A 27,724-nucleotide genomic window follows, 5' to 3' on the forward strand; every position below is an offset into this window, starting at 1 on the left:
CCCAGTGTGTGGTGTTTGGGATCTGCTGGTCCTGCCCTGGCTCTGCCAGGTGCTCCCTCCACAGAGGCTGAGGGTGTCTTTGGGGAATGTGGGGGTCTGCCTGCACGGCCAAGGGCAGCTGTCCCCATGCCAAGGCATGTCCCAGGGGAGGATCTTGGCTGAGGATGTGGGATCAGTAGCCTGATGGGATCAGCGCCTGATCCCAAAAGCTCTTCCCTGAAGCATCCTTGGCAGGCACTGCCTGAACCTGGTCACACTGGCTGCACCCAAGCCCCTGCAGGTGACCGTGGCTCCTTCATGGCAGCAGAGAAGGTGCTGGAGTCACGAATCCCTGCATGGGTGGTCAATGATTAAAAGAGGAACATTGCAGGGCCAGGCAAGGTGCCCAGGGCAGCTGCATGGCCTCCTGCTGCCAGCACAGAGTGGGGCAAGCAGGGGACAGCAATGGGACACCTTGTCCTCTGGGAGATGTCAGGCCCTGGCACCTGGAGCTTGGGGTCCCTGTGCTGTGCGCAGGGGCTGGATCATGGGGAGTTACCTGAGCCCCCTGGGGCCCAGCCCCAGCTCCCACTGAGCCTCCTCTGCCAGTACGCATGGCACTGACCCCAGCAGCCCCTTCCTCAATGCAGTTGGAGCCTCACAGGTTCCTGGTGGTGTCTGGGGTGCCCTGGAGCCAGGGCAGTGCCAGGTTCTGTGCCGCAGCGATTGGTGTTCCTGCTCTTTCCCTGTATGTCCCTTGGCCCCAGCCAGTCCCTCAGCCCCCCAGAACCAGTGGGATGCAGCCACCCTGTGCCCCCCAGCACTCACCCATGCCCACGGGATCAGCGGTGGCCACGTGCAGCTGGGCACACAGGGCCAGGATGCCCAGAAGCAGAATGCCAGAGTTCTTCATGGTGCTCGCAGCAGGTGCCAGATGGGCAGCAGGGGTGGAGGGGGTTTATATCGGCGTGGGGCCGGGGAGGGGCTGCCACACACATAACCTTCGGGTGCCGAAACTGGCTGCGTTTCACGGTTGTGCCCGAGGCAGGGACAGCCTCACGACGTGTTAGTGCCTGAGAAATCATTTACCACGGCCCCGTCCCAGCCCCAGCAGCCAGACTGCAGCCAGGGTGGGGACATCAGCACCTAACTGCACCCTCCCTGGGGGAAAGGGAGGCACGGGCCGGGGTCACCCTCACAGCCACGGGGAGACCAGAGGAATGGGCTGGAACTCTGTGGTTTGGTATAGAGGGGACAGGGGGTACAATCCAGTGTGACCAGGAGGGTGCAGATGGGACTTTCTTGCTGTTGCAGGACCTGGAGGTGCTGGGGAGCCCCCGGGGCAGGGGCAGAGGGCAGGGGAGCTTCCTCACCGAGCTCAGGGGCTCAGCACTGCAGTGTCCAGCGCTGCCCTGGTGTAACAGGTGAAGAGTCGGGTTTATGGGACAGGAACTCGCGGGGACTGAGCAGGACGATGCTCCCCTGGGCGGTGGCCATCCTGCCAGCGTGGCACAGGGTGTGCTGGGGGCTGTCCCCGGCTATGCCCGTCCCGGGGACCTGGCTCCTGCCTGTCCCGCTCCCGACCTGGTGCGCGCATCTCCCTGTGTGACAGCTGGCCGTGTCCCCGTGGACGAGCGTGTCCCCGAGGGAGCGTGGGAAGCTGGTGCGACGTGTCCCCGCCAGTGCACCCACTGTCCTGCGCCGTGCACCCAGCACCGAGCACGGAGCACCATTCCTCCGCGGGGCCGGGCGGTGGGTGGGTGGGTGGGTGGGGGGCATCCCCGCTGCTGCCCCGGTTGCAGCCATGTCCCGGAAGGCGGGTGCTGCGCTGGGGTCAGGGCTGAGGCTGAGGCTGCTGCTCACCTCGTCGTGCACCTGCCTGAGGCTGTCCCAAGGTCATCCCGGTTGGGAGCGGGTGTCATTGTGCTGCCGACGTTACCTCTGCGCGCTCACGCGGGGTTTTACACCTTCAAGGAGGGTTTTTCCTGCTTGGGAATTCCTGTTTGCGTCATCCCAAGCGGCCAAACGCACCTCTTTGCTACAGAAATCTTGGGTATGAGACACGGAACTGTCAGCCCTGTTTGCGCTGGTGCCGTGGCCTGGGCTGAGGAGCCCCCCGGTGCCCTCGCCTGTAGGGTCTCTGTGTAGGGGCTGCGGGCCCGATCCCGGCGCGGCCGCCGGCAGAGGAGGCTGTTGCTCCGTCGCAGTGTGCAGGGCTCCAGGAGCCCCGATGCTGGTGACAGCCCGGCCTGTGCCCGCCGCAGCGGGAAGGCAGGGGTTTAAGGGGAGGGGGAATAAGTGAGGTGGAGGGAGGGAGGGCAGGGTCGGAGAGGGACAGAGATCCCTGGGGCATCACCGGGGAGCTGGAGCCGAACTGGTGGGTGATGCCTACCCGCTCTGGCAGTCCCCGGTACCCCCGGGACGGGGCAGGGGGACAGAGGTGCCTCGGGGGGCGGTGTGTGCTCCGGAGAGGGTTTGCCGGGCACGGTCCCTCCCCAGCTTTGTCGGCACACGGCGGAATTAGAGCAGGGGCGATGAAAACGTGAAAGGAGCCATTGACCACGCATCCCCGCGGGGGGCAGCCACGGGGTGTGACACCGCGTCCCCATCCTTTGTCGGCAGCTCCTCGTCCTCATTGCCTCATCCCTGCAGCCATGACCATTGCGTGGGCAGCTCGGGCCGGGCCACGGTGCGTTGCCCCCTCCCCCCCCCCCCCCCCCCGAGTCCCCATCGGGCCGTTCCCCGCGACCGGGAGCTACCGCCACGGAGGTGGCTGCTCCATAACAGCTCTAATAGCTCCGATCCATAACCGGGGTCCGGAGTGGCGGTGGCAGCCCCCAGCCCGCGGTGCCGGTGGCATGGCCACGCGTGGCGCGCCGGCTGACGGCTCGGGGAAGGCAGGTCCCAAAATGGGGTTTTTATTACAGCCATACATCACCGCGGAGGGCTGATGCGGGCAGACGGCGGTGATTTTTCTTCATGGTTTACAGACAAATGAGGGGAAGGAAAATTGATGTGAACTTTGCTATAGCGAGAGGTCGGGATCCGGTTATGGATGAGGCGGGGGCTGCTGGGACTGTTAGCCCCAGGCCCCTCCCATCTCTCTTCTCCAGGGTGGATGGATGGGAGCACCGGCAGCACCGTGTCTAGTGTGGCAGCTGTGCTGCTGCTGTGGAGGTCTGGAGAAGGGGAGGGGGATGGCTTCCCTGGCCCCCCAACACCCACAGCTTGGCCCCGAGCAGGCAGCTGCACCCACCCCTGCTCAGAGTGGTGCTCGGAGGGGTTTTTGGCTGCTCGGGGGACAGGAGCACGTGGGCAGGATTATTAGTTCCAACAGATATTCATTAGCCCTTCACACACGGTTTGGACGTGTAGCACAAGGCAGCTGTGGTGCTTTCATCACAATCAAAGTTCCCTCCAAACACCACGGTCCTGCCCAGTGTAAGATAAGAGCTAATACCCTCAAATAGCGACTATCAGCTTCTCCATAAGGCCCATAAATATTAATAAAATTATAATTAATTCCTTTAAATACATTGCCCAAATGAAGCGTTTCCTCGGCAGCAAATAGTGGCAGTTTGGGACCCTGTGCGCGCCATTAAGGAGATCATAAACTCTCTCTGCCTGCCCCACGGCCAACTCTTGCCTGACAGGGAACAGGACCCACAGCATCCTGGTGCTGTGCTGTGCCGTGCCGTGCCATGCTGCGTTGTGTTGTGCCAAGCCAGGCCGATGTGTGACTGGTGGTGTCCAGCCGGTGGTGCTCCTGCTTCGGGTACTTCAGGCTCTGGGATGGGGAGGGGCGGGTGGGTTTGGGGACTGGAGGCACTGTGTGCTGCCCCACACCGGGAGCGGTGCCCATTGTGGTGATTTCCAGCTGTGTACAAGGGCTGACCCCACACCCAAGGACCGCGGCAGTAGGCTCTTGTGAAGCACGGTTTGAAAGTGCCTGGAAAAACACCTCGGAAGGACCTCAGATCCACAGAGATAAAAATAAAACAGACATTAGATTCCCAGGCTGCACTCAGCACGGAAAAAATGCCCCGTGACCTTAATCAGTTGCAATATTGTTAACAAGCTTTTCCCCACGTGCACCTGGATTTGCATTCCCAGCAATTAGCATCATAATGAGGAGAGCCTATTTGAGCTGACCGACTGCACCCCAGCAGCCCATCCACCCCCGTGGCACTGGCTGGTGAGCTGTGCTGGGAACTCCTCTGCTCAGGTTGTCCCCGTGCTCTTCTGTGCTCAGCTGGATGCTCCTGCCCCGTGCCAGCTGCCTCCGACCTTCATCCCCAGTTCTGCCACCTCCTCCTCCCGGGGGAGGGAATGTTGGCTGGTGAGCTCAGGCCCCCCCGAGCTGGAGGGGACAGGATCCCGTCAGAGGAGTGCGGTGCTGGTGAGTGCTGGCATGTGGGGGCCGTGCAGGGGCTGTGTGTGTGAGGCTGCACACAGGATGAGCACAGGAGGTGCAGGTCTGGCTGTGCTCTGTGTCCTTTTCGTGCTCCGGCAGTGTTGGCACTGGAACAGAGCAAATACCAAACTCATTTACTTGAAGAGAAATTAATACGGTGTGCAGCCCCTAGCAGGTGATTTAAGGAGTGAATTTAAAATCTCAACACAAATAGGTGTTTTTATAAGGTCATAAGAAAGATTAAATGCTACAGACAAGCACAGCACTTGCCATTTCCAGCGCTGCCTTTACCATAAATACCTCGGGCTGCTCCCGTGTCCCTGGGCTGCCCGGGGAGGTCAGAGCCTGCTCACCAGGTGCAGTGCTGGGCAGGCAGGGATGTCCCTGGGGAGGGCAGGACATTGCAATGCCATGCCTGTCCTCACACTGGGCCACAGCTCTCCACTGGCATGTGGGAGCAGCCAGTGATGCTCTTTGGGTGGAGAGGAGGCACATGGAGTACGGTGCTGGGGGAACCAGCTGGGCAGGTCCCTCCAATGCTGCCGCCAGCTGTGAAGGTGCCCACAGTGTGGGGGGAGATGCACAGGCCAAGCAGTGGGGCTGTGCTTGCTGCTGGCCCCCCTCCTTCTGCCCAGCAGGAACCGGAATTGATGGTGAGGGATTTGAAAGGCTCCAAATGCAGAGGTTACACCGCCCAGCCACCCCCATCCATCACCCCCCCTGTTCGTTATAAAGGAAGGCCCTGCATGCTGGGCTGGCTTCACACCTTATCTGAACCCAGCAGCTGTGCCCTAAATCCTGAGTGCTGCGACTGTCTGGAGGAATTCGGCTGCCTGTGCTTAAAATTAGTGTTAGCATCTATCATTTCCCCACACCAAATGGCTTTTGTGTTGGTACTTGGCAGTGTTCATCTGTCACTGGGGCTCTGGGCTGCCCGGCTCAGTTCCTGCTCCCTTACTGTCACAGGATCCTTCGTTGGCAAAATGTCACCCAAAGGACAAGTGCAGCAGCTTGGTCTCTCCCTTCGGCCCAGCCCGTGGCACTGCTGGTGGTGAGGGTGTTCTGCATCCTCTCGGGCACTGGCTCCACTCCCGGCTGGGTGTCCCCATCCCTCCAGCCCCTCTGCAGCCGGGAAGGTGGCACGGGCACGGCTGGCAAATCCTTCACCAGGCCCGGCATCCTCTCCCCTCCCTGGCACGGTGTTTGTCACCTTCTGCAGAGCCTGTCCTGCCTGTGCCTGCTGTCCCTGGCGAGGCTCTCCTGCCAGGCAGGTGCTGGTGGAGCTGTCGGCGTGATGAAGAGCCTCCGGCAGCAATGCAGATAAGGTACAAGCACAGGTCAGGCGAGGCCCGTGTAGCCCATCCATCAGGCGCAGCCGCCGCGGGCGCTCCCGGGTCCGCCCGCTGATGAGCGGTATCCGGCCCAAATGGGTTCCGTCCCCCAAGGTTAAACGGATGGATGAGTGAGGTTCAGGCACTGACAGCTCTGCCTGCCCCGAGGAGGCGATGAATGAGCTGAAATAACCAGAGGGGAAAAAAAGAAAAGGTTTGTTTGCTGTCAGATGCTCCTTTTGCTGGCACGAGGGCGGTGGCAGCGTGGAGAATGAGTGTGAGGATGGGGTCTGCTCTGGGCATGGCTGCTGGCACTGTGACAGCCCTGCCCGGTGTCACCATGTCAGGCACCACTGGCAGCAGGTGCTCAGCGTGGCCCCGGTGTGCCAGGGCCCGTGGGGATTGGGCAGGATGTCCTTGGGCCAGGGTGTCCCCCTCCCACAGTACCCGTGGGCAGCCCAGGAGCGGTGCCACGGCCGGGCAGAGCTGGCACCACAGCCAGACAGGAGCCAGGGCTGCCCCCGGGTTCCCCAGGTCTGTGATGGGTCCTGCCCGGGGTACAGGCTGAGCGGGGGTCTGCCCCCCGCGGGGCTGTCACTGCCCTCGCTCAATGTCACCCGTGGAGCCTGTCAGCTGGGGAGAGGTTTGCAGCCGATAAGCGATCGGGCTGTCAGCGCCCCGGTGCCGCTCGCTCCTGATTTACTGCAGCGTCGCTAACCGAGCACAGATTTTTCTTAATCTAAATTGAAAACTGCTCAAGTAGAAAAATAATTTCATTGCTTCATCTGGAAGGGAGGGGGAGGGGAGGGCGAGGAAAGGGAAACTCTGGGCCAGGGCAGGCAGGGACGGGCTGCTTGCATCCCTCCTGTCCCCTGAGCCACTGCTCCTGGTGCTTTGAGCATCACTGCCATGGTGCTCCCTGTGCTGGGGTGCTCCGTGGCAGAGCCCGGTGAGGTGCGTGTCTTGGGCGGGCAGGTGCCTCCAGCCCCACCAAGGAGGTTTTGGATGGATCCCTGCTGGTGTGCAATCCAGCCAGCAAAGCCACTCACCTGGAGCCTGGTGGATGTGCTGACATGGTGGGGCCATGGAGGCTGCTGGGGACCCCCAGCCAGCCCCGTGTTAGGGAAGAAACTGTGCTGGCAGCTCTGGTGGTTGGGGACATTCTGCATGGCAGTGTCACGGGCGTGTTGGAGCAGCCACCACCTCACCACACAGCACAGAAAGCCCTGGCAGAGCCTGCTTTTAAAGGAAAAAAAAGTCTCAAAATCTGGGGTCCCCCCAACCCCTCTGTCTCTGGGTGTTTAAATAGTGGGTGAGATGTGGGCTGGCAGATGTGTGCCCGGTGGTGGCAACACCCCAGCCCTGATTGACCCCAATTTGGAGGGGCTGGGAATGGGGCTGGCTGTGGGGTTCAGAGTGTGGTTGTACTGGTGTGGTGGCACTGACCAAGGCATGGCTCTGAGGTCCCCCAGCCCCTTTGGGTGCCCGCAGGGCTGTGCTGCAGGGCCCTGGTGCTGGTGGACACTGGTCCAGGTGGGGATGTGCTGCCTTGCAGAGATGTTGGTAATTTGGAGTGCAAGTGGATTCTGGGAGCATTTGCTGAGCTGGATAATAACGTGCCCAGTGAGCTGCATCCTGAGCACACAGCCAAATTAAAGAAATTTTTTTCCCCTTTAATTTAAAAGTCACCATTGGGAAATCTCTGTCGGCCTCAGCAGTTATTTCCCCCCAGGCCACCTTCCTGGAGAAATCCTTAATTTTGATTGTCACACTTTGTGGAGTTTAACTTGGGGAAGCAGAGCCATAAATAAGGTGCTGCTTCAGCACCACAGCTCCAGCTGTGCTGGGACAGAGTGGCAGTGGGATGAGGAGGAGGCAGCAGCCTGGCCACAGCCAAAACCATGACCACACTGCTGGGGCTTGTGGACACCAGCTGCCCCCTCTTCCCCTGCTCACCCCAGCCCCTCACAGCCTGGTTTCACAGGTCAGATCCCTTTCATTAGCTGGTCCCAGCCCACCTGCCAAATGAATGGTCAGGTTCATTAATCTCATTAGCCTGCACAGCACACCTGGCTGCTCCTGCTACCCCACTGTGCTCACTGAGCCCCTGCCCCAGCCAGGACCCACACTGAACCCCACGACCACGGTGATGAGGCTGTGACCAGACTGGGGCTGGGGGCAGCTCTTGGAGATGCCCCAGTGGCTCCAGCTTGGTGAAACCAGTGTGGGACCCTGGGGAGGAGCCTCCCCTCCCTGCCAGGCCTGGGGAGGGGGTGTCTGGCAGCACCATTGGCAATCCAGGCAGAGGGAAGGACCATGGGGTCCTCTCAGTGCAGCAGTGCCAGGTGAGTTTGGGAAAGGCTACAGTCCATTTGCATTTTATCCTTCAGTAATTTCAACACTTATGGGTGCAGTTAAGAGGTGAGCCTGGTGTTATGAAGCTCCCAGACCTGCATGCTAACAGATTCCTGTGTGTTCCCATCCCGGGCTGTCAGACCCAGCCTGGCCATGCTGCAATAGTGCCTGTGAGGTTCCACTGGCTGCAGTAATGGGCCTCGACTGCATTAAATGATCATTTTGTAACTTGTCTCTCAGCCCAGCCCTCCCCAAGCAGTCCAGGTGGTGGTTTGGGGATGGATGCTGTGATGGGTGCAGGTGGTGGGGCTGGGGGCTCTTCCCCTTCTCCCACACGGGTGGGATGCTGGGCTCAGGGAACAGCCTCCTGCTCCTTTAAACCTCATCCTCATTTAATGGGAGAATTTTGAGCCCTGGCTCATGGTTTCTGCAGCAATTGGGTCTGAGGTTTCTCTCTCCCCTCCATTATCCACTCTGATAAACTCCACTGCACCTGTCAGCTCCTCTTGGGTGCTGCGGGGAGCTGTTAAAATGCATGAGCTCCATCCACACCCCCGGATGGGAGGGAGGGGGCTGAGCCTGGGGGCTGGGGGGACCCCGAGGCCGGGGTGTGGGTGCCGCAGGGGACAGGGAGCAGCCCTGCCACCCCCCTGCCACCACCCTGCCACCAAGGCCCTTCCTGGCTGCAGCTTTTCCACTTGGCAAACGCTCATTTGACATTCCAGCTATAACTTGTTCCTTTTTTTTTTTTTTCCTCCTCATTTTAATAAAACCAAAAGCATCCGGCAACACCGCTGCACCCGAGGAAGAGCCAGATCTGACATAATTAAAAAGTGGCTTCAATCGGGCTGTTTTCCTAATGGTTTGTCATATCAGCCCACACCGCCCTGCACCCCCCGTGCTCCCAACCCCCTGAGGCATCATTTACATTTCTTAATAACCCCTCATTAATATTCATGATGCGGGGAGGGTAATAACGGCTGACTGCACACCACTAATTCAATTTCGGCGAGCCTCGGTGTGTTTAGTTAATCACCGGGGGACCTGGGTTACTCAGTACAATTATTTATTCGGAATTAGATCTTGAGGCATCTGGATTGAAACCTGAACTCGGAATAAAATTAAACCGGGATTCTCCTCCTCACTCCCCCTCTGCAGGGCTCCAGCTGCCCCTTCGTGCTGGGGAGGGAGAGGGTCGGGGTCAGGGCTGCTCTGGGCACTCCCGGGGTGTCCCTGGGGGGCAGGGGAAGGTGCTGAAGGTTTATGTCCCTTTGTCTAACGAGGAAAAGCTCCCGGCCCTGCGTGCTGCCTTCATGTTTCTCTTCTCCAGTTTGAAGATCACTGAATATTTGATGTGTCTGCAGATGGACGCTGCCAGCAGACCCCGGGCGTCCCAGCACTGCTCCCGGTGTGGGTGGAGCAGGGGCCTGAGGGAGGAACAACGTGGATTTAGGGAGAAATCTGGAACAGAGAGAGCAGCAGGGGTGGAGGGAAGGGGGAGCAAAGACCCTGGAGCAGGAGGTGTGGAGGGCTGGGGATGGTCAGTCCCTCCCTCAGGAGCTGAGCCACATCTGGTGTGTGCCAGCACCCCCAGGGACAGGGACAGGGCTGGGTCACAACTGGGCACTCTCAGCAAAGCCAGAGGGCCCCAGGGCTCCCAACGTTCACCTCCTCCTCAGCACGAGATTTGTGGAGTTCATTTTGTCACAACTGGAATTTCCTGTATTTTATTGAGACAATGGGGGATGTGAGGGGCTTCTTGAAAGCATTATATATATTTTTAATTTTGTGAGTGTTCCCAGACCACACTCCCGCTGAGATAAGTGTAACAGCTGCCATCATAATGCTATGACAAATTATTTCAGATCTAAGCTGTTTTTTAAAGCACCATTGAAATAAATTCTCTCAGCTTTTGGCCAAGTTGACTCTCTTCTAATTATTCATATTTGTTAAACTGAAAAATGTCTGTCTGTCTGTGGCTCTGCATCTTGTTGAGTTCCAGAGCTATTTGTCAGGACCTCAGCCAACAGCGGGGCCACCACGTCCCCTCCCGCTGCCCTCAGTGCTGGTTCCTGTCCTGCTCTCAAGGTGACAGCAGTTAATGACACCGGCTATAAACAGCAGCCTTGTCAATAAACGCTGGCAGCAGCCTCCAGCCTGCCCAGCCCCCTCAGCCCCGGGAAGGCTTTGCAGCTCCACAAAACGTGTCAAAAGGCACCAATGATTTTTGGTGCCCCTGCTCTGCTCTGGGCCGTGTCCCCCCCCTCGGGGATGACGGCACCGGGCACCCCGCGGGGGCACCGCCGGGGCAGGGAGGGACCTGTGTGCAGGCACCACACCGGGCGGCTCTGCCCGGTTCCGCTCTGCCCCGGTTCCGCTCTCTCGGGTTTGTCCCCGTCCCGGAGGCCTCTCCGCCCGGGCTGCTGCCGCAGGCCCGGCTTCCCTGGGGCGGGCGGGAGGCCTCGGGGGCGGCCCAGGGCCGCGGTGGCCGGGACGGGGACCCTGCAGGGCCCAGCCGCAGGGCCCAGCCCCAGGACCCCCCCGGCGTTGCCCCGTCCCGGGGATGGTGGGCAGCTCCGGGACCCCCCTGTCCCACGGCGGGCGCTGCCGCTGCCGCTGCCCCTTGCCCCCTGCCCCTTGCCCCCTGCCGGCGCTGCTTTCCGGCAGTGTGGCGCTGCCCGGCGCTGCTTTCCGGCAGTGTGGCGCTCTGGCAGCACACCGGCGCTCCGTGCTTTACGGCAGGTCGCCGCGCGGCCCCGGTGTGTGGCGGCGGCAGCGGCGGCAGTCGGTCGGTCGGTCGGTCGGTCAGTCCGTCCGTCAGTCCGTCAGTCAGTCAGTCAGTCAGTCAGTCAGTCAGTCCGTGTGTGTCTGTCTGTCTCCCGGTGTCGGGGCCCGCTCGGTGCCATGGACGTGGGGGAACTGCTCAGTTACCAGGTGAGCGGCCCCGTTATGGGGCTCCGAGCGGGCCTGGGCCGGACCCCAGGCCGGTGGGAGCGCTCGGTGCGTGGGAGTATTCCCTGCCCTGCCCTGCCCTGCCCTGTCCTCCCCTCCCCTCCCCTCTCACCGGGGATCTCCCGGTTCTGCCCCTCGGGGGAGCGGTGCTGGGTGGAAGCGGTACCGGGGTTTCCGGGCTCACGGTCCCGGTGCTGCCCTTGGGCCTTGGCCGTGTCCCGTGGCTGCCGTTCTTCTTCATTTCTTTTGTTTAGGTTGGGGGTTTTGTTTGTTTGTTGTTCCCCCACCTGTTCGATAACAAAACCCATTTAATTTTTTTGTTTCTGGTTATCGTGTTCCGGTTTTCCTTCCCGTGGAAGTTCCCGTTTCCCTCACTGCCCCGCTCAGTGCCCGCTGCTCCGTGGCTCGGGTTCGGTTCTTGTTTCGGGCACTCGGTGGTGTCTGTGCAGTGATTTTCAGATGAGCTGCAGCAGGGTCAGATCCGGGGCCAGGGAGGTGCTCGCGGTGCCACGGAGCTCCTGCTGCCCCGAGGGAAGGAGGGGGAGTTCCCATCACCTCTCCCAGGGTGTTGTGGCACTGGTGTGGATGGGGAACAGTCTGGAGAATCTGCTGGAATTCCCAGGATTCAGCTCCAGGCCGCTTCCCACTGTGTATTTCTGTCTCCCACATCCTTCCCCCTTCAGGTGTTGGCAGCCCTGCCCTCCTCTGATCCACTCTGACTTTGCACTGCTCTGCTGCAGGTTTTTTTGCTGATGTTTCAGTATCAAATTAGAGCAGTCACTTCTCATGTTCCTTTGATTCTTTGGCTGTCTCCATCCCAGCTCTGGTTAACTATATGATCCTTTGCTTGTTCTCTGGTGCAATTTACACCTCAGGTGCAGGGGGTAAGAGTGAACTTCTGGTTTCTTTGATTTTTTATTTTTTTTTTTTTTTTTTTTTAAGCCAGGCTCTAGTTTGGGTTTTTGTTTGCTGTGTTTTTCTCTTGTTCTAAAGCTGTGAGGCCCACAGGAGGGAAGTGTGTGTCTGCTTTACTTGGATCACTCTGATTTCTGCACGGGTTTCCCTTGGATGAGCTTTTGGTCGTGCCAGGAGGCTGGAGGGACACAAATGCAGCTTAACTGCTGGGTATTAACATTTTAATTTATTTTCTTGCTGCTGAAATTATTCTTGGCTGCAAGACAAAATATTCTGCAGCTTTCAACCAACTACTGGAGCTGTCCCTGAAGGTTTTGTCCTGGTTCTGTGCTCTGCTGAGCTCTCACCTGAGCACAGCTGGTTCCTGTGCTGCTGGATGGGAGTGCTTCAGGGTAATGTGGGGCCCGTGAATCCCGAGCTCCAGCACGGGGCAGAACAGTGGAGGAGGCAGAGGAGCAGAAGGCAGATTCCTGCTGTCTGGGCACTGCTGGCTGAAAGGTGGAAACACAAGTTGGGAGCAGTGGGTTTGCTGCTCCTGCCCTGGTCAGGGTCTGCCACAGCTCACAGGCAGAGCAGGAACCCTCTGTCACTCTGAGATGGGGATGTTCTTGTCCACAGGTTATGTAAAATTCAGAGGAGTTTGGCTTCTGCTGTGCCTGTGCCAGGGAGGGGATGTGGGGTGAGCATTGCTGCTGGTCCCTCTCTGCCAGGTGTCTGTGGGTGCTGGGCTGAGGAGGGGGTGGCTCAGGGCCCCCCAGCTGTCAGGTGGGTGGGCAGGGTGATGGGTGGGTGGGCTGTGCCTCTGCTGAGGAATTTTAATCTCTTCCTGCAAATGAGTCAGTCTCCTCAGCTCCCCACAGCACAACCCAAAATAATTGCTTTTCTCTTGGATTTGTTTTGCATTTGTCTCCTCTAAATGCTGAAGCTGTGCCCTTGCTTAATCAAGAAGATGTTTTCCCTTAGTGCCAAGCTTGGCATGGAAGATCTTGGGCACTGTGCCACCAGTTCAGCACCAAGTGTCTGTTGCAGTGGGGAAAGGAATCTCTTGCAACAAAAAATACAATTACACAGCACCTGGCAGTTTATACAAAGCTCAGGAATCCATAAACTTTATGTGTTGCTGCAAAACTGTTGCAGATGGTCTAAACTGATGATTAAATATCACTGCTGTTCTGCCCAGAAGGACTGTGCCCAGGCCCTGGTGTCTGGCCTCCAATTACAGAGGGTAATCGAGGGGGCAGAGCCCATTCCAGCTATTCAGAGACTTTTCAGTTGTCCTGGGAAGGAATGTGGGAGATGATTTTGTTTCTCCTTAAGTGCAGTTTCAGTGCTGTGAGTGATCATTACACACTGGTGATGTGTAAGTGGGATACGAGTGGCATCCAGCAGATAGTGGGAGGAGGCCCCTGGGAGCCCCACAGCAGCACCCTGTGCTGGCACACTGACAGGAATGTGTGAGCCTGCAGGTTACAAATGGTGGAAACATAATTAAGAAGTCAGTGAAGATACCTCTGGAGATTTGGGGCTCTCTTCCAGGGGCCCTGCAGTGACAGCTAACACATCCCTCCCTGCAGCAGCTCCTCGGGGCAGCTGCATCACTGCAGAAGTTTTATTTCAGATTTTATTAACAAATAATTTCTGGGTTTCACAGTAACAAGGTTACTTTACAAAGCAGATGTCTTAATAACATGAAACTCCATCACTGAGACTTCCCTAAGCCTTCCTGATGTTAGGAGAAGGCTGGAAGCACTCAGGGGCCTGGACAAGGTGTGTTCAGGTTCTGTGGGTTGCTTCCTCTTGGTGCTGATGTGCAGTGTCTGTGAGGAGGGGGCCAGGCAGTCCTGGGCAGATCACTGTGGGGTGATTGAGGAGGGTTTGAGGAGAGCACTGCTGCTCCTGCTGCCCTGAGCCCTGTGCTTGTGTCCCTAAACATGGGGACCCCTCTCTGCCCCTCTTGCTCCAGGTTTGCCATCCAAGCTGTGAACCCAGTGGGAACATCCCAAGAAAGTGCAGCTAAAGGCTGGAAGAGAAAAAGAAAGATAATTCTCTCTTTGCCAGTCACCAGCTTTTGTTTACTTTATTGTATTTTATAAATGTCAGCTTTTTAAAACCCTTTGTATTCATTGTTCTTTGTGTGGTGATATCAGTGTTAGATTTAAATGAAAATGTCTTTTGAATAAATTACTGTGAATTACTGCACTCAACAGGAACAAAATTAAGCTTAACTAGCAAAACAATTTAAAAATGCTTTTCTTGTGCTTTTTCTAATGAATTCCATCGTCTTGCCAAATGCACCTTAGCACAACTGAGTAAAAAGCCCCACATTTTATTTATCAAATTATTAACTTTCCCTTTCCTCCCAGAAAGCCAACACTTATGTAGATATGTGGGAAGCTATGAAATTATTTGTGTGTTTGGACACAGTCTGTGTGTGCTGAGCAAGATGAACCATTCCCAGTGCAGCCAGGATGGTGCTGGATCCCTGCAGGAAATGCAGACACAGCCCTCAGGTGGGGCTGAGCAGAGGCTGATGGTTGCCCCCAGTCAGCTGGCCATGCCTGTGCACCTCCTGGGGGAATGAACCACCCTTGGTTTTTAGTGCTAATAGTGCTGGTTGGAAAACTGCAATATTCTTTGGAAGGTTTTTGCATAACATCAATAATGAAAGGAAAAACCTTAATGCCTGCTTAATAGTGTTTGCTGGGAATTCAATTACTGTCTAGTGCCAATCTGTTGGCAGCATTAATAATTGCATGCTGGGCCCTTCCCTAATTTATCATAATGATTTCTGTTATGTGTTACAGAACCCGCCCCCCCCAACAATGCATAAATGCAAAGAAGGATAAAATAGTTGGGATTGAAACAGGGTGTAAATTCTGATGCTAAGGATTGTGTACTCGGAGGAAACGGGGTTGGATTTGTGATGGAATTTTAATTCAGGTTTTGTTCTGGTGATGTATCCCCTGCCCAGGGTGCATTACTTTGCATCTGCCAAAGCCCCACTCCCCGGGTCTCCGTACAGCTGCAGTCTCATCCAGGGCTTGGTGCCATTTGTAATGTTTAGAAATGAGGTGAGGAATGAGATTCTGGGGTCCTGATGCCCTAATTTGGGAGCATCTGGGCCTTCAGGAATTCCTGTGCCACTAATTTCTGTATCTGTTTTTCTGATTTCAGTTTGCCAGGAGTGTTCTAGGATGGGCTGGGTATAATTGAGGAGTGAGTGGAAGGACACAGGAAGGACAGACCTTGACAAACCTGTCCAAAGTTTTTTCCATAGATGATGTCATTTAGAAGAGCAGCTTTTTTCTTCTTCTTTATTGAGTTGCTGATTACTTTGGGAGGATTTGAATTACTGACTCTTGACAGTGACACACTTGTTTCCAAATGGATCCATGTAAAATAATATTTTAATGCACCTAAAAGAGAAGAAATACAAATCTACTTTTAATTTTTTTTTAAAAATACAACAAAAAACACAACACCAACAACTGGGGAAAAAACCCAACCACCAATGCACAAAACCCTCCAAGCAAATAAATTTTTAATTTCAACGAATCTCTGGGTGTGCTTCCCCTTCACTGAATTATGAGCCCAGTAACTGCTTTAAAAGTGCATGAGAGCACTTTAGAGGGGTTTTAGGTCAGGATGTACCCTTGCTAATGGAAGCAGCAGTGAAGATGTAGGGATAAAGAAGGCAGAAAACTGAGTTGGAATGGGGGCAGCTGGAAGAGAGCAGCAGAGCTTTGATTTGTGCTAATATGTTGTCTGGGAAACTTGATTCTGCATCTTCCTCCAAGAGGTGACCACATGGCAACCCTGAAAACAACCTGATCTCCAGGTTGCTTCTCATTATGGTTAATACTGAAGAGCTTTAGGGGTCTTTATTCAGTTTGTTGGGTTGTTTTCTTTCTACCTCTCTCCTGGAAGCTTCCTTTCCTTGGGAGCAGAGCTGCTGTTTGCTTGCTTCTCCTTTCTATTGAAATAAACAGATGGGGTTCCTGAATGGGCTGGACAAATGCTACTGCTAATGGGGCTACAAAAGCATCTGACAGGCAACTTGAGCAGTGAACTAGGGAAAAATATTTGTGTTTTTGTTTCCTTTGTTTTAGCACACAGGCTTCTTTCAAATAGCAAAGAATTAAGCTTTGTTTTCCTGTAGTTACAGAGCATGGGGTACTCCTGTTCCAGCTTGGTTGTCCTTCAGAAAAATGTACAAGACCAAATATTATATCCCTGTAGCTGTGGAAGGGAGAGAGTTTTCCCTTATATTGCAAAGGCTTTCATCTGTCTTGGCCTAAATCAAAACACAGTACTGGGGTTAGTGGGCTTTTTTTTGGGAATTAGGATGCTCACAAGAATTCTGTACAATCTTGTACACTCAGGGGGTACAAAATTTCTCCTCCTCTGCTGTCTGCCTGGGCCCCTTGGTCTGTGTGACACGTGGGGCTGTGTCAGGCAGCTCAGCTGAGCCCAGCTCTGGAGGATGGGAGCAGTGCAGCCTCTGCCTGGGCACTTCCCTTTGGACACTGCTTCTCTCTGAAATCCCAGTCTCTGCTGCCTGTGGATATATTTTCCCATGAATTTGTGTTCGTAGATCAAACAAGGTAGGATGTTGACACAGCTCTTGGCAGAGCCGTTCATCTGCTCATTTGATGTTCCACTTCACTGAATTAATTTCCTTTCCATTTTTATTTTTTTTTCAGAGCTGTTAAGTGTTGTGTAAGCAAATGTTTTGAAACAACTTGTAAGAATTTCCTCACCGTGTCTTAAAATACCAGTATTCTGGTTTGCAAGGGTCACAAAAGGCTCATTCTTATTCCCCTTCTTTCTCTGACTTCAGCCTAACAGAGGGACAAAAAGACCCCGGGATGAAGAGGAAGAAGAAATCAAAGCCCGTCGGAAGCAAGCGAGTGCCCGGGAGCACGGACGTCACCGGGAGGAGGAGTCCCCTGTGCTGGAGGAGACTGATGATGAGAAGAAGAAACTTCTTCAGATAATGGAGAGGGATGGAGAGGAGGAAGAGGAAGAAGTAAATCACTAGTGCCCTGTGGGAAAGGGGAGGCTGTGGGAGATGAGCAAACACTGAATCCCTTCTCTGTGATTTCCGTTTCTCACCATGCCAGGGATCAGACCCACTGGTGGATTTCACACTCCTCACTTAGCTTTAGGCTGTGGTTTTACTCCCCTGCCCTGCAGGGTGTTCATTAATTTCAAACCAGGCTTCTCAGAGATATGCTCTGAAGGTTTAAAGAGGCTGGGGAAGGGAAATCTCTGGTTTAGGCTGGGAATACCCAAGCCACCTTTTAGAATGTACTTTTTGGGAAACGGTTTCCATACTCTAGCTGGTTTCCTAGCTCTATTGTTCTCATCAGTACCCCCAGCCATGCAGCTTCTCCCCCTCTCCCCCTTGCTGTAGCTCTGCAGCAAATAAGCAAGTGTTCTTCTGTACAGGAAAGGTCTTGGGTCACAGGAGGGGGGTAGCAGCTGTCAGGGGTAAATGATTTCAAGGCTTGGAGACAGAAATCCAATGCAGCATTGGCCTTTCTGCCAAGAGCCAGGGAAAAGATCACTTTATAAATGTGACACATGGATTGGTATAAATCTAGAAGATATTTGCTTCCTGCTGCCTGTGTCCTGCTTGATAAAAAAACAAGTGATGTTCACCACTGCAGAATCATGTAGGTTTGTAAAATATCATTGTCCTTTGTATACACCGTTGCTAGCACTTGTCTCTGAAAATCTCCCTGGGTTTTTGATGTTGAGCTATTGCTATTACAGTTGTTGCTGACAGCAGAGAAGGAGAGTGCAGGATTTCTGTAGGATTTGAGCTCCACTGAAGATGAATGTGCATAGCCAAAAGTCCTCTTGGCTGACCAGAATCTTGTAGTGCTCAAGTCCTTCATCTCTGTCAAGTGGAGTTCTCCCATCCAGGCATTTTAAGGGCTGAAATTTAAAACCAAAATATCTTGTTTCTTATCTTGGAATGTAGTTAATATAAGAGCCATCAAAATAGACTGTGTACTGGTAAATTTGATGGCAGGAGCTAATCTGTAGGGTGCTGTAATGATGAATGCAAATTAATTACCAGATACAGAGCAGATCTGATGGAGATAGTCTGGTGATGTGTGTTAGAGAAAGCAAAGAGTCGAGTCAGGGGGAAGCAGTGTTAGCATGTGTGGCACTCTCTTTGTGGACTGAGATCCCATTGCAAGAAGAATCTGGTTTGGGCACTGTGATATTGATTATCTGAACAGGGACGTGAGAGGGGAGGGGCAAGACACGTTGGGCTTGAGAATGTAGAAAATCCAATAATAGTAGAAGACGAACTGCTGTTGTTATTGTAATGGAGTTTGCTGAAGAAATTGCTGTTTTCTGTCTCAAACAAGATTGCTGGTTAGAGCCAGCAGCTGACCAGAAAATCTTCAAGACTAGACACAACTCTTGAGCAGGAGCTGGGACACAAAACTTGGCTTAAGATGTGAAGAGATCTAGTTTGTTTTTCCTTTTGAGAACTTCCCCTTAATAGTGATTGTAACATAGTCAGAGGGTAGGGAAGAGGTTATGCAAGAAAATCTATATCATCAATGTTTTATTAAAAGAAGTGCATTAAAATCAGGAAAATAAGAGTTGAGTTTGTAGGTGTCAGGGAGGTAGCTGGAAGTTCACTGCTGCTGCACAGTAAATGTGGGATGCCAACAGAGAAACACCTTAGAATTTCAGACATAAGAAGAGAATACTAGAGTAAAATATTGATTTTTTTTTTCTTTAGAAAGAGACTTTAAAATAGAAGTGAAAGCTTATCCAAGTGAGCAAAATAGGAAAGAACATAAACTCAGGGAAGTTAAATGTAGACCTACAAAAAGAAATAGCACAGTGGGCTTCTGGAAAGAAATTATCCATGGGTGTAAGCTGCTAATGCAGATTTGATCCATCAGAAGCAAAAAGCCTCAGGATGCCCTGGTGATGCCAGGTAGTAACAGGTGTAAAGGGGCAGCTCAAGGAAGAGGAGCCACTGCAAAATGGTTTGGGTTTTTTCTGTGGACTCTGGGCTTTCAGGGAGTTCAGGGAAGTTCTTCTGGTTCTCTTCCAACAACCTTCCCACTGGTAAACCCCTGTTTATAAAAACCTGACATAGAAGGCTTTGCCTGGGGGAGCTGGCTCAGGTCAGAGCTGGGGTAGATCAGTAAGTGAGGAGCTGTGGTGTGTGGGGGCTGCAGCAGGACCCCCGGGGGAGTCTGGGCCCCAGCACCCTGCTGGAATTACACTCCTGTGTTTTGCTGGTAATTGTTCAGCCACCCCAATGCTGAGCTCTGTTCTCTGCCCTTTCTGGTCTGGGTAGGAGGAGCCTTTGGATGAAAGTTCAGTGAAGAAGATGATTCTCACCTTTGAGAAGAGATCCTACAAAAACCAGGAGCTGCGGATTAAGTTTCCTGACAATCCAGAGAAGTAAGATTATGCCTGACTCCTCCCTATTACCCTGTTTTCCTTTTATTTTGGGTCCAGCCTTAAATCTATTTCTTGACTATACAAATGTTACATGTAAGGCTTCTGTAACAGCAGTAATTGTCATGTAGTTCTTCTATATTGTGTTTGAAACTTTGTTAATTAAAAATGGCATTGTTGAGACTGGTGGTGGCCAGGACTGGCAGCATGAAGAGAATAATTAGCACTGAAGGGAAAAATTCTAGTTTATTAAATTCTTGCTGTTTTTAGTATGATAGATTGTGATACTTCAGTAATAAAATTTGAGTTTATGCTCATTTTATTTTGGGAGCACACAAATCAAATGAGGTTTTAGTAGTATCTAAGGAAGTGGCTTGATTCTTAAAATTGGGGGCTAATGAGCTTTCTCAGCATCAGTTCTTCTGGCAGGGAGCCACGTGGCCACCAGCCACCCTGCAGGTCTCTGTTTGCACTGTTCTGAGCAACAACCCTCACACTAGTATGTGGTAGGAGGGGATGCTGTGTGCTCTGTAATGGTGCAGTGGGGAGGCACGGGGCAGGCTGAGGCACAGGCTGCCTCTGGCAGTGGTGTGTTTTGGCTCTGGGAGTTCTGGACTTTGGCATGACCACAAGGCTCAGAAATGCCACTGGCAGCTGGGGTGATGTCTTCCCTGGCATCTCCTGCAAGGTGGTGGTCTTGTTTTTCAAAAGGACTGTGTCCATTGAGCATTGTCCATTTGACTGTTATTCACCATTTTTGTCTTGCCTCAGGTTCATGGAATCTGAACTGGATCTAAATGACATCATTCAGGAAATGCATGTGATTGCAACAATGCCAGACCTCTATCACCTGCTGGTGGAGCTGAATGCTGTGCAGTCTCTCCTTGGGCTGCTGGGACATGACAACACAGATATCCTTCTGTTGGCAAAGCAGCCCTGGTGTGAGAGGCTTTCCACAGACTTTTCTGTAATCTCTTACATCCTCTTTTCACAGCCTCCTGTATCTTTTTTTCTCTTCTTTCCCACTACACTGAATTTATGTCTGTTATTTGTGTTTTTTTTTCAAGTGAAAACATTCTCTGTTCAAGTAATATTGATTCTGATTTTTTTTTTCACTGCTCTTATTTTCCATTCTTGTTTTATGATCCTTTCATCTAGGTTTGAGTGGCTGCAGTAGAGTGTGAACAGATGAACAATACAGGAAAAGCTGAAGTGTGGGCTTAGCTGTGTATATGGCCTTGAACTGTGTGCAGACTGTGTCTGGAATAGTCCTCAGTAGAAATAAAGCAAATTCCCCCTTTTTCTGAGAGTTCAGCTGTCACACATTCAGCTCTTTGCCATGGACCTGCTCATTGCTGTTCATACCTGTCCTTCAGTGTGCTCAAGGCTTCAGGTTTTGGCTGTCCCCTCTGGTTCCATCAGTATCCAGAGCTGTGGTGAGAACTGGTCCCTGCAGAAAGCAGCCAGCACAGCCTTCCTAATCCATGATTCCTGATGGGAATGACTCTCAGGTAAATGTTTGTTAACACTGTATTGTTGTGCACTGGGAAGCACTTACTGTGCATAAACAGTACTGTGGCTACCACACTTTCATTAATTTTTTTTTTTTTTTGCCAGACACCACAGATTTTTTTTTTTTTGTGTATGGTGTGTGTGGTATTAAAAGCTTATCCTGAATTTCTCCTCATGAGGAAAATGCAGACTCTGGGGATTTTGGCTGGGATGGCAGAGCTGAGGCATGTCTGGAGTGCAGAGGAGTACGTCCTGCTTTGTCCTTTCAGCCATGAAGGGCTGTGTCCTGGGGTCACCACTGCTGCCAGGGACTTGTCAGTGCTTCCACTGTGAACTTTCTATAATTGGTTTGTAACTTGCCTGTCAATTAGTTCAGGGGCAGAAATTTGGCCTGTGAATTGCTGTTTTGGGAAAAAAACATTTCTTGTAAAACTGCTGCAGTGTTCTCAGATCCATTGGAAGCAGATCCTGCAGCAATGCCTCTTCACTGTGCTGCTGCTGGTGTACAGAACAGAAACACTATTAAAGTGAAGCATCTGTACATGACACTGAATTGATGCAGCTCAAGTTTTCTAATGACTTTTTGTTAAAACAAATGGAGAAAGATTTTAAAAATGAATACTTCCAATGAGAGAGCTAAACAAATGGCTCTTCAGATGTGATTTAAATGTAGTGTCTCGAGGGACTAATGCAAGGAGACAAAAGCACTGTCCAGGGGGAGCAAGGAGTCTGCTGAATGATTCATGCAGTTGTACACAAAAGGTGAATGAAAGATGATCACCAACCAGATTTTTTTAATGAAAGGCAGGAAAGCTTCAAGTGAGGTTTTGGTTTTCTGTCTCAGAAATGTTAATAAGATGACTGATACTCACTGGAGGCTGCAGCAGAAGCTCCTGTACAGGAATGTCCCCCCAGCTGTCTCCCCATTCCTCCATGCTCCTGACTGCAGTACTGGGAGAGCCTGGATTGTTCCATCCCAGGTACTGGACTTCACATATGTTCAATTTCACAAGGTTCCTGATGGCCTATTCCTCCAGCTTTTGTTGATTAGTAATTGGTATTACTGGCTGAACAGATGCAAGGCAGGTCATTTCCTCTTACCTTGCTCACCGAGTCACACTCTTAGCTTGCTTTTAAAAATTGTGCTTTGTCCCTTTTGCCACATTTTGGTGTAAGCAGGAGTGACAGTCTGTCCAGTGAGGAGTAACCACCCCTCTGCTTGGTGCCTGATGGCAGCTGCAACTGGAAGTGACATCTCCCCATCATGAAAATGTACAGATAGCTCTGGTAAAGGGTGGCCGTAGAGCACAAAGCAAGCTGTATTCTGACTGACAGAGATTTTCTGCAGGGCCAGGACATAGGTTAACTCAGGATGGGACAGGCAGCTAGCTCTCTTTGTCTTTCCTGAGACAAGATAAGTCACAGCTGAGACCTAGCTGAGAAAAGAAACATGAAAATACTTTCCCTGATGCTGCCTGTGTGTCTGAGCAAAAGCACAAATAGGAGAAGTGGGAGGCTGGGCTGTTAGTCTGTGTGTGTTGCAGGGATTCATCACAAAGTTGTTATATAGGACATCTGAAAACTGAATATCTTCTTCTACCCCCGTGGGACCCGGGCAGGATTGATCAGCATGTCTGAGAGAATAGGAAAGTGGATCTAATGAGGTGGAATACGTCTGCTCGTAGAAGAGAGCTGTGCAGCAGTCAGGGGAACCATGTGCTGTGCAGCCCTGAGCTAATGAGTGAAAATTGGGCTGGCAGGAGCAGTTCTGCTCCTGTGAGGCTGGTGGTTGGAGCAGTGTGCTGTCCTAATTGGGCCAGGACCAAGGGGGTGATGGCTCCTGTATCCTGCAGCAGCCTTGTTAGGGATGTGCTCTCTCAGGTTAGCAGGGCTGTTGCCGAGAGCAGAATACCCAAATTAGATTATTTTAACTAATTTCTCCTTGCTTATATTCGACAATGCAAGGGGGTTGCCCAACTCTAGCAAGTCTGGTTTGAAAAGTTGCTTTAAAAGTATCAGCAAGAAAAGGTAAACTTGCCTGATACGATAAGCACACAATCACATTTTTTTATATAATTCCTAATTAATAGGATTCCCTGGTTTTGATGCTTAGGAGGACTGTCTGCTGAAGTAGCCTCTGTGCTCTTGGCTCTGCTGCTCTGTGCCCCACTGCTGTCGTCTGTTCCCAGTTGTTTTGGATTTGGTCATGGGCATGCTGGCCCACGAGCAATCTGGTTTTGGTGTTAAATGTCTCTGCCTCTGTGTTGGTTGTCCTTAGCACCTAGCACATGTCTCCATAGCTGTGGTTGACCTGCTTCAAGAGCTGACTGATATAGATACTCTCCATGAGAGTGAGGAGGGAGCTGAAGTCCTCATAGATGCTCTGGTAAGTACCAAAGTCCAGGTTACTTTAATGCCCAGCAGCAAACACTCATCAGAGAGCTGGTGCTCAGTGAAACTTGATTTACACATCTGTCCTACCTTTGGGCAGCTTCTGCTAGTGAGCTGCTGTATTGTGACTCAGTGTGCCTGTGTCTTGTTCTGTAAGTATATTGAAATTGTAAGATGGGGAATTGCAGGTTTTCTTTTGTTTGGCTGCTCTGGTTTCTCCTACAATCCTTGTCCAGTCACTGTAATGTTACCTTCAAAAGGTTAATGACAGTGGCCAAGAGCCGAGTTCCTCCAGCTGGCCTCTGTGCTGTTCTTAATTACTCTGCCTCCGTGGAGAGATTGCTGGATGAATGAAGTGGTAGAGAGGAACTGCTAGAGAAGGTGTTTTCTATAAAATGTGCAGAGAGGTAGTAAATCAAGTAAAGTTCTTTCTCTGTTTTCCTTGTCACCAGCCCGCTGATAACAGCCACTTTTTAGAGGTTGTATTGTCCTCTTTGAAAGAAACAGGTCAGGCATACCTTGGGAGAAATGTTTAGATATCTGCTTTTTAGATTACTTTTTTTTGTTGTTTTTTTAAAGAAGGTGGGTGTAATGTAGGGGATCTGTGAAGATTGTTGCACTGCCTTCCACAACAGCTGATTCTTGGGTTTTTTCCACGTGGTTCAGTGGGCTCAAAGGTGGTTTACAGTTCTTGAATTGGAAATGTTGTTTTAGCTTTTCCGAGCTTATTGTTGTCCAAAGTGGAGCTGGACTGTGTGCAATTGCAACTTCAGAGGCATCTTCTCATGTGAGCTCTTTGATCAGGAGGCTGCACCTGCAGCTGTGGGTTCTCTGGGCTTCATTAGCTTGCTGAAGGCAACTTGGTACATTCATCCTGCTGGGGTTTAACTGCAGGGCTTCAACTGGGGATCATTCAACTTCTGGATTTGCAGCTGCATGTGTGAGCAGGGTTCCTTCAGCTTTTTGTACCTGCTGAGGTGGAAGGTAAAACAAAAATGTACAGAGAACAGCAGCTGAAAGGGGAGCTGACAGCTAGCCTGGCTGTGGTGCTTTGTGGTGCCTTGCACTTAAAATTCTGAGGGATTATAAATCAATCAGGTTGGTTCAGGAAATAAGACTGTGACAAGGTGCGTGTTTACCTCCAGATGTTTTTCTGTTCAATGTGAAACACAAAAATTGTTCAATTAATTAGACAAACATGGCAGATTTACTTGGTGATTCCTTTGCTTCCTCTGAGACTTTAGGGCAAGATTGTTAATGTCTTCTGAGCATGTCTGGCACGATTTTTCAGTAGAGCTTCTTGAATTCTATTATTTATGAACCCCCCCTGTTCTTTCTCCTTAATCTTCCTTTTTTCAGTCATTTTCTTATCTTTTTATCTTTCCTGTGACCCTGCTGATTTAGGTGGAGGGCCAGGTTGTGGCCTTGTTGGTGCAGAACTTAGAGCGCCTGGATGAAAGTGTGAAGGAGGAAGCTGATGGTGTCCACAACACGCTGGGTGAGTGGCTGCTGCACAGCTTCTTCCCATGTTTTGTACAAGGGGGGTGGGTTATCCCTCCCCTTCCTTTCCTCCCTGCACCCTTTCCCTTTGAACCACCCACAGACATTTGTGGTTTATATAAGCAGATCCCTGCTCTCTGCAGGGTGCCACTGCTGTTAGTGTTCAGACCATCCTTTACTCCTTACAGTCATTTGGGGTTGTAATCTCCTAAGGACTGGAAGGATGAGAGAGACTGGAAACAGGAGTTTTGGAATTTTTCCTGCTGCTGCTCCTGTTAGTTTTGTGCAGTGAGAGCTGCTGCTGGAGTCAAGGGAAGGAGTATCAGTCTCCTTACAGCAGGAGCTGGCATCACACTGGGGATGGACTGTGTGGGCAAAACCAGAGAGTCTCATAGACCTGAGCTTCAGTCTCACTCAGGAAAGGGTGGTTTGGCAAATAAGATGTAACTGTGAGAAGAGCAGCACAGACCTGGAAGGACCTGGCAAAGCAGGGTTGATAGAGGCCTGAGCTGGACTGCAGGTGGGGAAAGTGGCTTTTTTCCTGTGTCTCTTCCCAGCAATTGTTGAGAACATGGCAGAGTTCCGACCAGAGATGTGCACAGAAGCTGCCCAGCAGGGCCTTATGCAGTGGTTGCTCAAGAGGCTGAAGGTGAGCTCATTTTCCTGTTGCCATTTGGGAGATACCACAATAAAAACCAACAAGCTGGAAGCTGGTGTGCTCCAGTGGGTGTCTGGCAGAATATTGAAGCTCCAATGCTGTTCATTATTGGCTCTTTCCATCTCTATAGGTTATCTTTGTTACCAGTTGTAACATTTGTGAATACAGTGAATTCAAAACTCACCTCAAACTGAGAATTGTGACTAATTATGTTTAACTTGTTAGAAACTAGCAAAGGTGATGGAGCTGGCTTTGTGTGTAAGAAGCTCTACACACTGTGATGCAAGTCTGTGAGTAGAAGTGCTCTCATTTTCCTAGCATTTGCCTGGAAGATAGTATCTAACGTTGGGTCTTCTTTAAGGTCTTTGTGTTTCACTTGTTTCTGTGGGAGTTCTTTTTGGTGACCTGTCCCTGACCCAGTGCTGCGGTACCACCCTGTTCCCAGTGCAGGCACCAGCAGTGCTGGAGCTCTGCCAGCACCCACCTTCCTTCCACGGACCAGTTAAGAGGAACTTCAAACATCTCTCAAAACAAGCCAGTTTTGTGTTTGTGTGTGTGTGCTGGAGAGGCCAAGTTAAGGACAAAGAGTTAGAATTTGGTGTTGGTATCCTCTGTGGTTTTAGTTTAAATGGATACACTGTCTTGTCTTTATGTTGTAAACATCTTACAGTCGAAAGCATCTTTTTTCTGTTTGAATGATGGATTTCTGGTCCATGGTCGAGACCTGTAGGAATGTAAAAAGCTGATCAGTGTGTGGGGAAACTAATAAAGACCATTTTATGCCTTTGCTTCCCACATCTCTAACACTGTTCTGTGTTTCAAGTGATGTCTTTGTTTAACTGCTGCTGGCGGTGACTTTTTCTTTGAACTCATCTAATTGCCTTCTGAATTCAAAATTACTTTTGGATATTCTTAGCATCCTGTGGTAGTGAGTTATACAGTTCAACTCTGTCTTGTGTGAACAGAAGCCTAAACATTCCCTGGGAAATATTGTAGGAAGGATGGATAGTTCCCTAGCTCTCTCACAGAGCTAGGAGGGGAAATTTAGCAACAGATTCTGACTTTTTCCTAACACTGCTTGGAAGGCACGAGTGCTTGCACACGTAAGGATTTTGTGGCTAGAAGGCCTCTGAACCACAGAAATCCTCTCTCAACTCCCTAAGTGTGCAGATAACCCTCTGTGCCTCTCATAGACTTGTTAGCAGAAATAACCTGTAATTTCTCACTACAGATAGTAACAATGATACTCCTTTTGCTTAAAAACAAAAAGTCAAATTAATTTTATTCCAAGCAGGTGTGTGTTGAGTGTAGGTGTTCTGCCTGCCTTGTAATTACTCTGGCAGCTGAAAGACATGGAAAGTCAGGAGAACAAAATGACCAGGACTGGATAAGCACAGAGCTGTGGAGCCCCCAGCCCCTCCCTGGCCACCCGGGGTCTGGAGGCTGCTGTGAACACTGTCACCTGCAGGATGGATGGGGAGCCTGTGGAATGGAAAGCATTATTTAAAGTCAGTACTCTGTGGCATTTGGGATCTTCCTGCTGTTCACGTTTCTGTGTTGCAGGGTGCTTGTGTGTGGTGACCTTTTCTTTGGTAGCTGGGTGGGATAATTGGCCCCACACAGGCAGGGTCACTCAGTCAAGCTGCCGGGAGTCGTGCATTTGGAGAAAAACTTGTGGGTGACTAATGGGATGTTTTAAGCCCAGTGGTTATTGCTTTCTTTTTTTTTCTCCCCTCTTGAACACTGGAATACAAATAGCTAGTAACTGATGTTTTTTAAAACCATTTTGTTTAGTTTATGAATTCTTGTGGCAAGCCAGTTTGTGTTGTTATCTGGTGGGTTAAGGTTTAATATGTTTCTGTAGAAGAAGCAGCTTTGGCAACATGTAAAAACATTTGATCCAGTTTACACTTCAGGGATTTTTTTTTCTTCTTCAAATTAATTTTTTGGTACTATTTTTATAATACGTATGGATGGAATGCATGAAATCAAAGTTTTGTGACTGTGCATCTAAGCCCATCTCATCTTCTTCTGATCATGACATTGTTATCCTCATACATAACTCTGGCAGTTACTATTTCATGTTAGTGTGATGTATTTTCTGAAACCCTGGTTTTGGAGACAGGTGCAGGCTTTCAGAATGGGTCTAACCCCATGCACTCATCTAACATAGAAAATTTATCACAGCAAAGAGATTTTTTTGTTGCAAACAATTGGAGACTGTTCTTGGGGATCTGGTCAAACTTGGTCCCATGCAGGACAACAGGAAGATTC

At 51.4% G+C, this 27,724-nt stretch overlaps 1 protein-coding gene across 2 annotated transcripts in view; it reads left to right on the plus strand.

Annotated features, from left to right (window-relative positions):
• The first annotated feature begins 10,790 nt into the window (after positions 1-10,790).
• The window catches only part of CTNNBL1 (catenin beta like 1), a 43,616-nt gene continuing 26,682 nt past the window's right edge, over positions 10,791-27,724 (plus strand). Inside the window, exons 1-8 of one of the 2 annotated variants that reach the window (XM_071759467.1) lie at positions 10,877-10,895; positions 10,950-11,013; positions 16,787-16,975; positions 19,286-19,392; positions 20,161-20,300; positions 23,190-23,287; positions 24,697-24,790; positions 25,350-25,441. In XM_071759467.1, coding sequence (XP_071615568.1) covers positions 10,984-11,013; positions 16,787-16,975; positions 19,286-19,392; positions 20,161-20,300; positions 23,190-23,287; positions 24,697-24,790; positions 25,350-25,441 — 750 coding nt within the window. In that variant the 5' untranslated portion in view covers positions 10,877-10,895; positions 10,950-10,983. Of the gene's footprint in view, positions 11,014-16,786; positions 16,976-19,285; positions 19,393-20,160; positions 20,301-23,189; positions 23,288-24,696; positions 24,791-25,349; positions 25,442-27,724 lie in introns of both variants that reach the window. The other variant, XM_071759468.1, reaches the window with a different exon arrangement.

Source organism: Heliangelus exortis, chromosome 16, assembly GCF_036169615.1.
Source record: "Heliangelus exortis chromosome 16, bHelExo1.hap1, whole genome shotgun sequence".
Lineage (NCBI taxonomy): Eukaryota > Metazoa > Chordata > Aves > Apodiformes > Trochilidae > Heliangelus > Heliangelus exortis.